The 13403-nt window shown below is 43.9% G+C and overlaps 2 protein-coding genes across 3 annotated transcripts in view; one reads left to right on the top strand and one right to left on the bottom strand.

The window, feature by feature from the left end:
- LOC141781908 (putative ribonuclease ZC3H12C) overlaps positions 1–6274 on the top strand; it is a 32609-nt gene extending 26335 nt beyond the window's left edge. For both annotated transcript variants that reach the window (XM_074657880.1, XM_074657881.1), the window contains exons 3-6: positions 58–197; positions 362–596; positions 1111–1217; positions 2173–6274. In XM_074657880.1, the coding sequence (XP_074513981.1) occupies positions 58–197; positions 362–596; positions 1111–1217; positions 2173–3641 (1951 nt within the window). In that variant the 3' untranslated portion in view covers positions 3642–6274. The remainder of the gene's footprint in view (positions 1–57; positions 198–361; positions 597–1110; positions 1218–2172) is intronic.
- Positions 6275–8577: 2303 nt separating this feature from the next.
- Positions 8578–13403, bottom strand: part of LOC141781914 (radixin) — a 42005-nt gene continuing 37179 nt past the window's right edge. The window contains exons 14-15 of the mRNA XM_074657894.1: positions 13039–13245; positions 8578–9537 (exon numbers count right to left, since the gene is read on the bottom strand). Coding sequence (XP_074513995.1) covers positions 9373–9537; positions 13039–13245 — 372 coding nt within the window. The 3' untranslated portion in view covers positions 8578–9372. The remainder of the gene's footprint in view (positions 9538–13038; positions 13246–13403) is intronic.

The raw sequence follows: 13403 nt of genomic DNA, 5'->3' as shown, positions 1-13403 counted from the left end.
TTTTGTTTGCATTCACATCCCCGATTGAGCCTTCAACATGTCGTTCTTCTCTTGCAGTCATGGGAATAAGGAAGTGTTCTCCTGTCAAGGCATCCAGCTGGCTGTTGATTGGTTCTTGGAGCAAGGTCACCGGGACATAACTGTCTTTGTCCCCGCTTGGAGAAAAGAGCAGTCACGCCCGGATGCTCTGATCACAGGTAACAGCTACTGTAGCTTTCAGAAGTCTTAATGAAATGACTCTGACTAGCAAAAGGACGGACCTGAATCCTCTGCTTTGTCTATCGTCTTCTTCAATACCAAAACATTTCTCTTGTCCTTTCTTTTATGTCTAACCTTCTCCCCTCTCTCTCTCTTTCTTCAGACCAAGAGATCCTCCGGCGACTAGAGAAAGAGAAGATCCTGGTCTTCACTCCGTCTCGCCGCGTGCAGGGACGCCGTGTGGTTTGCTACGACGACCGCTTCATAGTCAAACTGGCCTACGAGTCAGACGGCATCATTGTCTCCAACGACAACTACCGCGACCTCGCCAACGAGAAGCCGGAGTGGAAGAAGTTCATTGACGAGCGTCTACTGATGTACTCCTTCGTAAACGACAAGTAAGCAACGGAGAAAAGTGCTAATACCTTTAGAAATGATATGTTATAGAATATGGACAAATCCTTTAGGTTGCATTTTCCTGTCATAAGTATAATTATGGTATGCAAAATGACTTCAGCTTCAACCAAACTCAAAACTCAAAGTTGGGCACTCGGGACTTGACAGACTTGACTTGGGACTTGAGTGCAAAGACTTGAGACTTACTTGTGACTTGCAGAACAATAGTCCATTGTTTGTCCCAACCACTAAAGAACACTTGTTAAAGATGTTAAAACCAAGCCGGTGTTCCTCTAACATTTGCACAATGCATCATGCAGGGAGATTATCGGAGGACTTCCTATTTACTGACCAGACACTTTCATTTCCTCATCGCTGTTCTTTTGATCTTTATGACTTCTCGTCACTGATCTAATCCCCTCTGTGCACACTAGAAAAGATACTTCCTTCTTGTGTCTTGTATTATTTAAGTGATCTATTGTCATTGTGTGTTTAATCTATGAACTGTGTATTTAGGTTCATGCCACCAGACGACCCGCTGGGACGACACGGACCCAGTCTGGAGAACTTCCTGAGGAAGAGGCCTGTTATTCCTGAACACAGGAAGCAGCCGTGTCCTTATGGTAAAATATGAACTCATATGCACTTATGTTGTTGTCAGTGGAACGCATCTTTTGATTCAAGATTCAAGATGTTTATTGTCACACCGGTTATACAAGTACAATCATGTGAAATACTTTTTTGCTGGGATGCTCCATTAAGAAAACAGCAAGTTAAGTAGCAAAAAAATAAATAAAATAAAAATAAAAATAATAATAAATGACACAACGAAAACAAAATACATTTACAGTAATAGAATAAAAAAAGTGTATTTACAAATAATATACATTACAATAATAAAGGAAATACTTGGTATATGGTAATTATAGAAGCAGATGTACAGTATATATATATATATATATATATATATGGGAGCAGTAGAGGTTGCATACTATCAAAATATATAGTCTTAAAATAAGAAATATTTGATGTTGTTGACTGCTTTTATCTGGTTCTACCTTTCCAAGGGTGTAAGAGTGTTTGGGCTTTTTTCATTTTCTAAATATATTTTGAATTATTAAAAACAAAAAGAATGAGCCCCAATTTATTCAACTATTTTCAAATATTATCCGCTAACAAAGCAACGTATCACCTCATACAACGGTTCGTATGATATCTTACCAAAAGTTATTCCTAATTTTTCGTGCGTTTTCCTACGACTGTCCAGATGGTGGTTTGAGTTAAAATACTACGGAAGTTAAGAGACGAATAAATCAACGGCTGTCGGCTGTAGTCTTCACGGTGCGTTCAAGTGCAACTTGTCGGCCAAGACAAAGGTGACGTGAGGCGACGCAACACTTGGCCTTTATCGCCGCTAGTTCTTTGATGTTGGGTTGGTGGGTCTGGGTCTTTACACCGCATTACTTTTCGTAGGTATAGCTACGAGCGATGTACGACAAAAAGCCTGAACAAAGACGTTACAAAACATTTTCATTCCAGCACATTAATGACAAATACGTTTCTTTTTTCCTCCTTTAGGGAAGAAGTGCACATACGGCCACAAGTGCAAGTTTTACCACCCTGAACGGGGCAGCCAGCCCCAGCGTGCCGTGGCCGACGAGCTCCGTGCCAGCGCCAAAATGTCGTCAGCGGCTTCTAGAGGCCTGCTGGAAGACGCCCTGATGGTGAAGAGCCAAAGTTCTGGTCAACCAGAAGGAACGTCCGAGGCTGAGCCAAGTCGGTGCACTCCAAAGAAACAGCCCAACCCAAGCCCGCGGAGCTCCTTCACCGACCTCCTGGAGGACAGGCTGCGGATCCAGTCCAAAGTGGAAGGACGGAGGGGGAGCGGCAGCAGCAGCTGTAGCAGCAGCTTTCTGGGGTATCCGGCTCCGGGGGGGCCCCCTTCATCAGGAGGCTGTGACCGATGGGAGCACCCCGGGGGGAGTGGTGGAGGCAGATCCTCCAGGGTCGCTGGAGCCTCTGGACCAAGAGAGGCTGAAACTTACCACAGATGTGAGTCTCCAGAGCTGGGCTACAGCTCTCTGATGAAGACCTACTCCGGTCTCAGTCTGGTGGTGCCACCGAGCCCTGAATGCTTCTTCCCAGCTGATCTGCGAACTGGAGTGCTGCTGTCGGACTGTAGCAGCGAAGGCAGCTCGGACTCGTTCTCCCCTGACCTCTTGCTAGACGACGGCCCCAAGTGCCACCATCACCACCACCACCATCGCTGCTCCGGCCAGTACGCCCGCCCTGTGAGCCGTGTTCCTCCTGGACTGGGCTATCCTCAAGCACTGCGGAGACAACTTGGTTTTGGTTTGGAAGACCCTCCATCTTCTGTTACCTCTCATGTATCTCCACGTTCCTTCAAGTCCCCTTCAGCCTACATCCCACCCCACCTTCAGCACCCATTGCTGAGCGGTTTCCCGGGGGACTTCCCAGTTCGTCCACCCCAAACATCCACCGCTCACTCTCAGAGCTCCCCTCTCGGACGTAACATGATGGGCTCCCTTTGGCAGGAAGGCGGGCTCCAGGACTCCCAGCTGTACAAAGGGTCGCCGCTTCACTCCCGAATAAACCACTCTGGGCTAAACCAACAACCACAGCATCAGATGAACTGGGATCCCCATTACCAGCCGTCCCCTAAGCCATGCTACGACCCGTACGCCTTCCAAAGCCTTCCAGACGTCCACGAGAACGCTTGGCATTCTCCTTGGAGCAGGCAAACCCATTCGTCACCACGTGGCCTTTCAGCATCCAGTCTTCCACCGCTCCCCCAGCTGTCCCTTCCACCCATCACTACCCACAAACTGCCCCCGCCAGCGCCCCAGCACCAGGAGCCCCCCGCCTTGGGTCGATACCAGGACCTCAGAGAGAGGGTGTTTGCTAACTTGTGCCGCATCTTCCCTCTGGATTTGGTGCGGATGGTGATGACCAGGAACCCTCACGTGGTGGATGCTCAGGAGCTGGCGGCTGTGATTCTGATGGAGAAATCGCAGCACGGTTCTTGAAGGTGAACTGCGGGTTTATGCCTTGCAATCATCGTAAAATGTCAGGTCGGACACACACAAACAAACCAAAAGCACAAGCTCCTTAATGTACTGCTTAAGTTTCACTGCAGGGAAGTTGTCTCATTCATTTTAATGGTATGTTTTTGTAAAGGGAAATCCCCCAAATTGCCATATTTTTGTATAAATATGTCTGCTATATCAGCACTTAAGATCAGGGAAGGTTGGGGGTTTGTTATGAGTCAAGACACCGGAGTGCTTAGGGAGGCTTTTAATACGTTTGTTCATTTTAAATTAATTTATTTGTTATATTTTAAGTTATTTACATATTTTAAAAATGATTCTGCTTTTGGCACTTTTTTTGTTATTGCTTTTTTTTTCAATCATATCAGGGTATAACTCAAATTTCCATCTGAGTGATGTAGTTGTTTTCCAGTCACCGAGGCGACGACAGCGTGGGTTTATGTAAAAGACTATATTCAATCGTAGAATATATTCCCACTGTATTTCAAACTCGAATTAGCTCAACGAACGGATGAAGGGGTTTCTTTCTGTACTGACAGGTGGCCGATCAGAAGCTGTGGTGAGATGTAGTGGATTTCCCCCCGAGGGGAAGTGAAACTTGAGCGGCACCCACAAAAGAAGATAACAAAAACTCCAGTCGAAAACCCCGAGGTGTTGTTCACTGTTGAATATTTCCTCCGCTGCAGTAGGGTAACCCTGTCAGCTGACTTCACAGCTCATCATTTCTTTCTGTTCTTCTCCATCCTTAAAGTCTGAATCATACGACGGTGGCTGTAGAGAGCACCAGCAGGTGGAAAGAAGATTATTTTGATTTTTAATTTTAAATATGTGTTAATTTATTACGTTTTTAATGTGTGTGAATGTCTGTGTTGTATGAGACACAGGGTCTCCATGAGGAGGTTTAACAGGGTAGAAGTACCCTTCTGTTAGATCCACAGCTTCGCAGTAAAACACAGGAACAGACTGGAGAGAGTTGGGAAACACCTTTTAGACATTTAAATATTCCCACAGAGTGTCAACACACATTTAATATCACGACAAGAGTGGGAATATCTATAGATAGTAAAGATTTTAGTTCTACAAACATTTCTCAGAGGCATTAATAATCTCATTGGTTAAATTAAAACTTTTAGTAAAGAAAGAAATTTTAAGAAAAATACAAAAATGTCGTTAATAACTTTGTTAATTAATTCATGACCATCAAGGACTTGAACTAATTACCTCACTTAGACAGCAATAAGCAAATATGACTCGCTTAAACTTCATGTCTCGATTTTTTCACATATCAAAGTAATATGTTCTGTACAACTAACTATTATTTTTATTACAAAATAATCTGTCAGTTATTTTTTTTTTCATTAAATCTATAAAATGAGGAAACACAGTAAAAAGTCTGATCAAAAGTAATTATTATAATTAATTTCCAATCCTGTCTCTTACAAAATTACGTTCATTTACGAATTTCATATAAGTATTTTTTTTTTCTTAATGTAAAGCACTTCGATATGCATTAGTTGTATGAAATAATAATCTTATTTTTATTACCATCCCCACTTAATGGGATATCCTAATGCCTGATGAAGTGTTTGTAGAGCTGAACCAACTCCTGCCTGGTTAACATCTCATCTAGTCGCCTCTCGTTGTTGATACAAATTGTATCCTATAAACTTTTTAAACAAGATCATTGTTTTATATGAGAATATTTAAACTAAAAAAATATTTCGAATATTTTGAGTATTTGTGGCAAACTGTGTCACCTTCGGTACTTAGTCTATATTTATATGAGGGGGGGTTTATTCCTCTTTTTTTTTCCAAGTGCAGGAAAGAGAAAGACTCAGATGCACTTTTTTGGAAACAGTTAATGTTTATATTGTCAGTGAACTGAAAGCATGGTACTGTGTAGCCCAAAAAAAACACCTGAGCCGGGGTGAAAAGAAGATATGACCGTGGGTAAAGGTGTTTAAAATGAAGCTGTGGTTAAAGTCTCACTTCTCACGAGACATATTGAAGCTTGTTAGCGTCTCACTCCACCTCAGAACAGTATTTCTGGAGCTAAAATGGACTTTGAGTGCAGTAAAAGAGGTTTTAATGAGCTTGCTTTCCAAATTTGTGCCACAGGCTCCAAACTTTTTCCTAACGTCTTTCCCAGAAAGTTTAAACCACAATATCTTCTTCTTTATCGTCTCGGAGCTACTTGAAAGTGTCTCTTTCTCAAGGGCCGTACTGTGATCTGAAAGGTCGTCTCTGACGCTCTGGCGACCTTGTGCTGTGACGTTAACGGCTGAGTTAAGTCAGTCACGGCTGGCACTGTGTGCTAGTGTTCGCCACCGCGGTCGAGACGCTCTACACAGTTGAACTAAACAGACCTCTGAAGGTGTCGCGTTAACATTCCTGTGGATATTAAAAGCCTTATTTAGCGTGTGAGGGCAAAAACTATTTTTCTATGATCATGATTAAGAGCTATTTTTTATAATTGTACATGTTTACCTGCGAGAAGAGATTGTAGTCAGTGTTGCTGAATAATAAGAGGATGTACACTTTGCTAACTGTGTTAATGTTTGGTTTGGTTTCTTGACAGTGTTCAGACTGTCGGCAAAACTTACCATTGCAGTTCTTTCTGTTTTCTTGAGTCTCTCCCCGGTTTTTATCGTCTCTGTACGTGTTCAGTAAGTGAAGTTCTTCAGTTTTTTTGTCCAAGTTCCAACACAAGTTAGTGTGTGACGCTGTCTGCGTATCAACCTCCTGCATGTGTAGCAACAAGCTTGCTCGTTAGCAACACAGGTACAGGTGTTACTAGTAACGCTAACGATGTTTTTGCTCTAAGTCTCTCAGTGAGCCATGACAGTGTAAAGTCTCTTTCCCACTGGACAGGAAACCCTCCAACACCCTCTAACTTCTGGCTCTTTAGTTCTAGTTTAGAAAGGTCACAATCTGCATTCATTCCCAGGACAAATGACTCTGCAGTAGTCACGGGTATTTATCGGTTCCAGCTCCGATCGGTAGCGATGGAAACATGACTGGTGGATGGACACGCTTGTTTTCTGGCATGTTTGCTATCTATGATTAACGTTTTTCATGCGTTTCCGTCCAAGCAGCGCTCCAACATCATTCACAATTAGTCGGCACAGAGTTTGAAAGATATTAAAAAGAAGTAACCACCGTAACATTTTCATTCCTTTTTTTCTGATGCGTTTTTGACGTCGAATGTGACACAGGAGGAAAAAATAAAACGGAAAGGAATACTCGTCGACTGGCAAAGGGGAAAGGAGTCTATCTCCTATTTTTAGAGGGTTCTTCTGAATTTAAAGCATATATGCGTATAATTTGGTGGGAAAAAGGGTATAATGCTGCGTTCCATTTGAACTGGGAAGTCGGAATTTCCGAGGCAGAAATTTCAACTGGAACTACGACGGAGTATTACGGCCACATTGAGGAAAAAAATTAATCTGAGATTTCGAGAATAAAGTCCTAATTTTATAAATTGTGTTATTTTAGAGGGGAAATAATGTGAAAATGAGGAATGTGATGGGGAAACTGACTCTTTTGTGGAGGAGGAAATTACTTTTTTTCTTGTAAAGTTGTAACTTTATTATCATATTACGATTTTTTTTCTCGTAGACATCTGACTTTATTCTCGTAATATTACGACTTTTTTTCTTATAAAGTTATGACTTTATTCCCCTCAATGTGGCCCTAATACTCCGTCGTATCAGTCAAACATCACTTCATTTTTGTTTTTCTTTTACAGTTTTTTGGGGGATAAATCATCTCGATGCATTTGGACAAATTTGATCTTCATTCACTCTTTATGTAAAAACATATCAGGGTGATATTCTTGCTTCTTTCTTCTGTTCACATCCTCTTCACATCCAGACTGAACACACCTTTAAGAATTCATGTTGTCTTGACAGATAAAATGCTGTTTTGTAATTTGTTGCTCTTTTGACTAAAATTACCTCAAATCCATCTGTTTTATTCAATAGAAAAGAAATGTAAAATATCAACAACGTCCCTGTTTATCACGGTTTATTCCCACCTTTATTTCTAATGTGCTTTAATACGGCTTCCTTTCTGCACCTCTTCAGGGATCAAAGCCAAGTGAAAGGCTGTTTTATTGCTTTCCGTTTGTTTCCCCCTTTGCTCAGGTCAACGGTATTATGGTTGTTATATGAAACCAAAATAAAAGGCAGATATTAAAGTGTTTGACCGTTGCTGCTGTTTCACTGTGAGTCCTGCTGGCAGATAAAGAGTTTCATTCCAAAAGATGGTCCAAAGCTGATTATAAATAGTGTTTCAAAAGTACCTACTAAGGGTGCAATACTAAGGCACTGCTTTAAACTGATGAAAACTTTTGGCTGAAATACTTTTCCACTATTTGACCTTCATGTCATTAATGGTGTCTTTGTTAATCTCTTTCCTTTTGGAGTGGCTCTCTTCAGACGTTTGTGGAACTCAACCGAGCTTTAGGAAATGAAACCCAAAAGAAAAGCACTGAAAACAAACCTGTCATCCCTACAGAACCTGGGCTGTAAACTGAGGCCAAATGAGACATGTTGACTGTTGTGTGTGATGTAAACGTGAGCAATAAAAGCCAGACTCAAGCTTTCATGTGTTCCTCGTGAGTTTCCTTATAGAGTGCTGCAATGAATGAGTCCTAAAACACAGCACTTCCGGTTCCCTCGTCTAGAAGTCAATGGGTTTTTAGTTAGATGTCTGTGGTTAACACAAGCCGAAGAGATTTTAACGGTTCCCAGTCAGAGAATTTACTAACAGCAAAGTCATTCATGACAAACGGGCGTTACGCAGCAAATTCATTGCCTTTTATAACAACTTTGTGCGTCATGTTCGAACACCCTTTGAGAATAAATCCAACTCTGCCGGTTCCAACTCTCAAGATCGTACTGTTGCTGCATAGTTGGAAATATAAATTCATTCTTTATTGTTGGGCAAAATATATTTCTGAACAGATGTGTCAATGGATGGAGAACGCCAGCACAGTAAGAATGTAAAATCTAGTTTGCATATCTGTTTGCTCAGTGAGCCGTTCAAGAAGACAGAAGTTAGCTGATGCAACATTAACAGATCAATGACAGACTTTCCCAACACAAAATGACAAAAAGTTACACTATACTGGAAATGAGACGAATAAGGCAGGTTTTTTTTTTTAAACAAATTATTTAAATTGTTCAACTGATGACATAAGACGTAAAAGTAAGGTACAGAGATTAAAGCGTTACGGGCGAGCGTGCCGGCAACATCAACAAGCTACAAATGTCCGTTTTATTTTGTTGAGTAAAAGCAGGATATCAGCTGATTCTCTCACTTTGTCTAACGGTCCATGTTGTTGTTTCATTATCTTACATGCAAGCATTACAACTTTTCAGAAGGGAGGAGTCCAGGTGGATGAAAGGATGCGTTGCTTGCAGATTAAAGGACGTGTGCTTCGTTGGGGTTGGGGTTGGGGGGGGCGGAGCTCTAAAAAGCAGGTAGCAGTGTGATTGGCCAACCGCTGCTAGTAGAGCTTTGGCGAGGCTGAAGCTACGGAGCCCGTTAGCCGGTCTTTCTCCTGGATAGAAACAAACAGCATGAGTTCCTGGGGGTGGCGGCAGGTTTTTTTGGGGCTTTTACAAGGAAAAGTGAGGCGTTGACATGGCAACGAGACTAACGGTCTCTTTCTATGTCGTTGTGTCCACCCTTCTGCTCGGCTCGCTCACATGGACTCAAACTCGTCAATGCGCTGCTTGGTGTTGCCCTGGCGGATCTGCCGCAGGGTTTTGTACTTGTCTCTGCCCGCCCGGACGTTCTCGGCGTGCAGCATGTCGTTCTGGGTTTTCTTGGTGTCGTCCCGAGCCTCGGCCAACTCTGAACTCAGAGCCTGGACAGAAGAGAGAGAGACAGAGAGCGGGGTGATGAGAGACAGAAGAGAGAGAGAGAGAGAGCGGGGTGATGAGAGACAGAAGAGAGAGAGACAGAGAGCGGGGTGATGAGAGACAGAAGAGAGAGAGACAGAGAGAGAGGTGATGAGAGACAGAAGAGAGAGACAGAGAGCGGGGTGATGAGAGACAGAAGAGAGAGAGAGAGAGAGCGGGGTGATGAAAGACAGAAGAGAGAGAGAGAGAGCGGGGTGATGAAAGACAGAAGAGAGAGAGAGAGAGCGGGGTGATGAAAGACAGAAGAGAGAGAGACAGAGAGAGAGGTGATGAGAGACAGAAGAGAGAGAGACAGAGAGAGAGGTGATGAGAGACAGAAGAGAGAGACAGAGAGCGGGGTGATGAGAGACAGAAGAGAGAGAGAGAGAGAGAGAGGTGATGAGAGACAGAAGAGAGAGACAGAGAGAGAGGTGATGAGAGACAGAAGAGAGAGAGACAGAGAGAGAGGTGATGAGAGACAGAAGAGAGAGAGACAGAGAGAGAGGTGATGAGAGACAGAAGAGAGAGAGACAGAGAGAGAGGTGATGAGAGACAGAAGAGAGAGAGACAGAGAGAGAGGTGATGAGAGACAGAAGAGAGAGAGAGAGAGAGCGGGGTGATGAGAGACAGAAGAGAGAGAGAGAGAGCGGGGTGATGAAAGACAGAAGAGAGAGAGACAGAGAGAGAGGTGATGAGAGACAGAAGAGAGAGAGACAGAGAGAGAGGTGATGAGAGACAGAAGAGAGAGACAGAGAGCGGGGTGATGAGAGACAGAAGAGAGAGACAGAGAGCGGGGTGATGAAAGACAGAAGAGAGAGAGACAGAGAGAGAGGTGATGAGAGACAGAAGAGAGAGAGACAGAGAGAGAGGTGATGAGAGACAGAAGAGAGAGAGACAGAGAGAGAGGTGATGAGAGACAGAAGAGAGAGACAGAGAGCGGGGTGATGAGAGACAGAAGAGAGAGACAGAGAGCGGGGTGATGAGAGACAGAAGAGAGAGAGAGAGAGAGGGGTGATGAGAGACAGAAGAGAGAGAGAGAGAGAGGGGTGATGAGAGACAGAAGAGAGAGAGAGAGAGCGGGGTGATGAGAGACAGAAGAGAGAGAGAGAGAGCGGGGTGATGAGAGACAGAAGAGAGAGAGAGAGAGAGAGAGGTGATGAGAGACAGAAGAGAGAGAGAGAGAGCGGGGTGATGAGAGACAGAAGAGAGAGAGACAGAGAGCGGGGTGATGAGAGACAGAAGAGAGAGAGAGAGAGCGGGATGATGAGAGACAGAAGAGAGAGAGAGAGAGCGGGGTGATGAGAGACAGAAGAGAGAGAGACAGAGAGAGAGGTGATGAGAGACAGAAGAGAGAGAGAGAGAGAGCGGGGTGATGAGAGACAGAAGAGAGAGAGAGAGAGCGGGGTGATGAGAGACAGAAGAGAGAGAGACAGAGAGCGGGGTGATGAGAGACAGAAGAGAGAGAGAGAGAGCGGGATGATGAGAGACAGAAGAGAGAGAGAGAGAGCGGGGTGATGAGAGACAGAAGAGAGAGAGAGAGAGCGGGGTGATGAGAGACAGAAGAGAGAGAGAGAGAGAGCGGGGTGATGAGAGACAGAAGAGAGAGAGACAGAGAGCGGGGTGATGAGAGACAGAAGAGAGAGAGAGAGAGCGGGGTGATGAGAGACAGAAGAGAGAGAGAGAGAGAGAGCGGGATGATGAGAGACAGAAGAGAGAGAGAGAGAGCGGGGTGATGAGAGACAGAAGAGAGAGAGACAGAGAGCGGGGTGATGAGAGACAGAAGAGAGAGAGAGAGAGCGGGATGATGAGAGACAGAAGAGAGAGAGAGAGAGCGGGGTGATGAGAGACAGAAGAGAGAGAGAGAGAGAGCGGGGTGATGAGAGACAGAAGAGAGAGAGAGAGAGCGGGGTGATGAGAGACAGAAGAGAGAGAGAGAGAGAGCGGGGTGATGAGAGACAGAAGAGAGAGAGAGAGAGCGGGGTGATGAGAGACAGAAGAGAGAGAGAGAGAGAGCGGGGTGATGAGAGACAGAAGAGAGAGAGAGAGAGCGGGGTGATGAGAGACAGAAGAGAGAGAGAGAGAGAGCGGGGTGATGAGAGACAGAAGAGAGAGAGACAGAGAGCGGGGTGATGAGAGACAGAAGAGAGAGAGAGAGAGCGGGGTGATGAGAGACAGAAGAGAGAGAGACAGAGAGAGAGGTGATGAGAGACAGAAGAGAGAGAGAGAGAGAGCGGGGTGATGAGAGACAGAAGAGAGAGAGACAGAGAGCGGGGTGATGAGAGACAGAAGAGAGAGAGAGAGAGCGGGGTGATGAGAGACAGAAGAGAGAGAGAGAGAGCGGGGTGATGAGAGACAGAAGAGAGAGAGAGAGAGCGGGGTGATGAGAGACAGCGAAACATTGAATTCTGAAGTTGTTCATCAGCAGGTCATGTTCTTGTTGAGCTTCGGCCACGACTTCACCTTGAATATTTATTTTATCCTCATAGATTTGTGTAAAAACAAATGGTACTATAGGTTCATATTAAAGGTTGTTTTTGTGTGACACAATTTGTTTTGTAGCACTTGTTTCATTGGTTTCTGTTTCTGTAATGACCACAGTCAGTAATCAGGAAGCTCAAACATTTGCAGTTTGCTTATGAAGCCTCAAGAATGATGAAATGTTAGAAATAATCCCTTCTGCATAAAGGGTTTGAAAGCAGACTCAGCTTTTGTAGAAACAGGTTTTCTTTGGAGCAGGTGTTTGTAGTTTGTCTCATTTAAAGCCTCTGAACATCCAATCAGGTGTTTTCAGTTACTCTGGCTGATTAGAGCTCCTCTCAGGACTGACTGAACAAACTCATCGATTGACATCTTCCTGAGTCTTCTGTTAGCTTTGTTGAACCTGTTAGGGCGGACCAGTTTACACCTTTATCATTCCTCCACTCTGCCCACTTCAACCTGAGCAGAGGTCTAATCAGCCAGAGTAACTGAAAACACCTGACACAGTGACCGAGCACAGCACACCTGCACATCACAACTGAAATGCATTTTAATTGGCTCTATATGTGCCGTATGTTTTAATCTTCTCTATCTTTATATTTCAATTTTATATCACTTTTCTGTTTTTGGCTACAGCTTGTTGTTGTTGTTGTTGTTGTTGTTGTTGTTGTTGTTGTTGTTGTTGGTTTTCATCTTTGCATTCATTTATATTTTTTAATTAGGGCTTGGAAATATGGCCAAAATCAGGTCACATAACAGCTTCAACTGAAATTATAGAGAAAATAAATCATAAATACTTCCATTTATACACTATTTGTTAATCGCATTGAACTGAGTTGCATCACAATTTCTGAAAAATTTGAGTTAGCATGTGCTCGTTATTATCAATTTAGACAACATAATTGTGTTCATCACGATCCGATCGAAGTCGATAAATGATCATATTGTATTATTGCCTAATCAATACATTTTATTTCCTGCCGCTCTACCTGTAGCTGTTTCTTGACACGTTCGTTCTTCTGCGCCTCGGTGATGCGTTCCTCTTCGCTGCGGTGGCTGGAGACGCCGTCGCTGAGGAGCTCGGCGCTCGCCTCGGCATTGGTTTCGTCCTCCTCGTCCTCCGGCGCCGGCGGAGACGTCATGGCCATCTTCAGCTCCTCCCTGGTCTTCTCCAGGTCGTCCTGTGCTGACAAAGCCTGTAAAGAAAAACACACATGCGTGCTTATAGAGAGGAACAGTTTACAGACATTAATACAGAAAGATATGGACAAAAACATTTAATCATAATAATTGTGAATATTGTTTTTTACAAGTATGAAAATGCTTGCCGATACTTTCCTTTTTAAAATGTATC

This window comes from Sebastes fasciatus, chromosome 14 (assembly GCF_043250625.1).
Source record: "Sebastes fasciatus isolate fSebFas1 chromosome 14, fSebFas1.pri, whole genome shotgun sequence".
Classification (NCBI taxonomy): domain Eukaryota; kingdom Metazoa; phylum Chordata; class Actinopteri; order Perciformes; family Sebastidae; genus Sebastes; species Sebastes fasciatus.
This window is presented reverse-complemented; position numbering and strand designations above follow the sequence as displayed.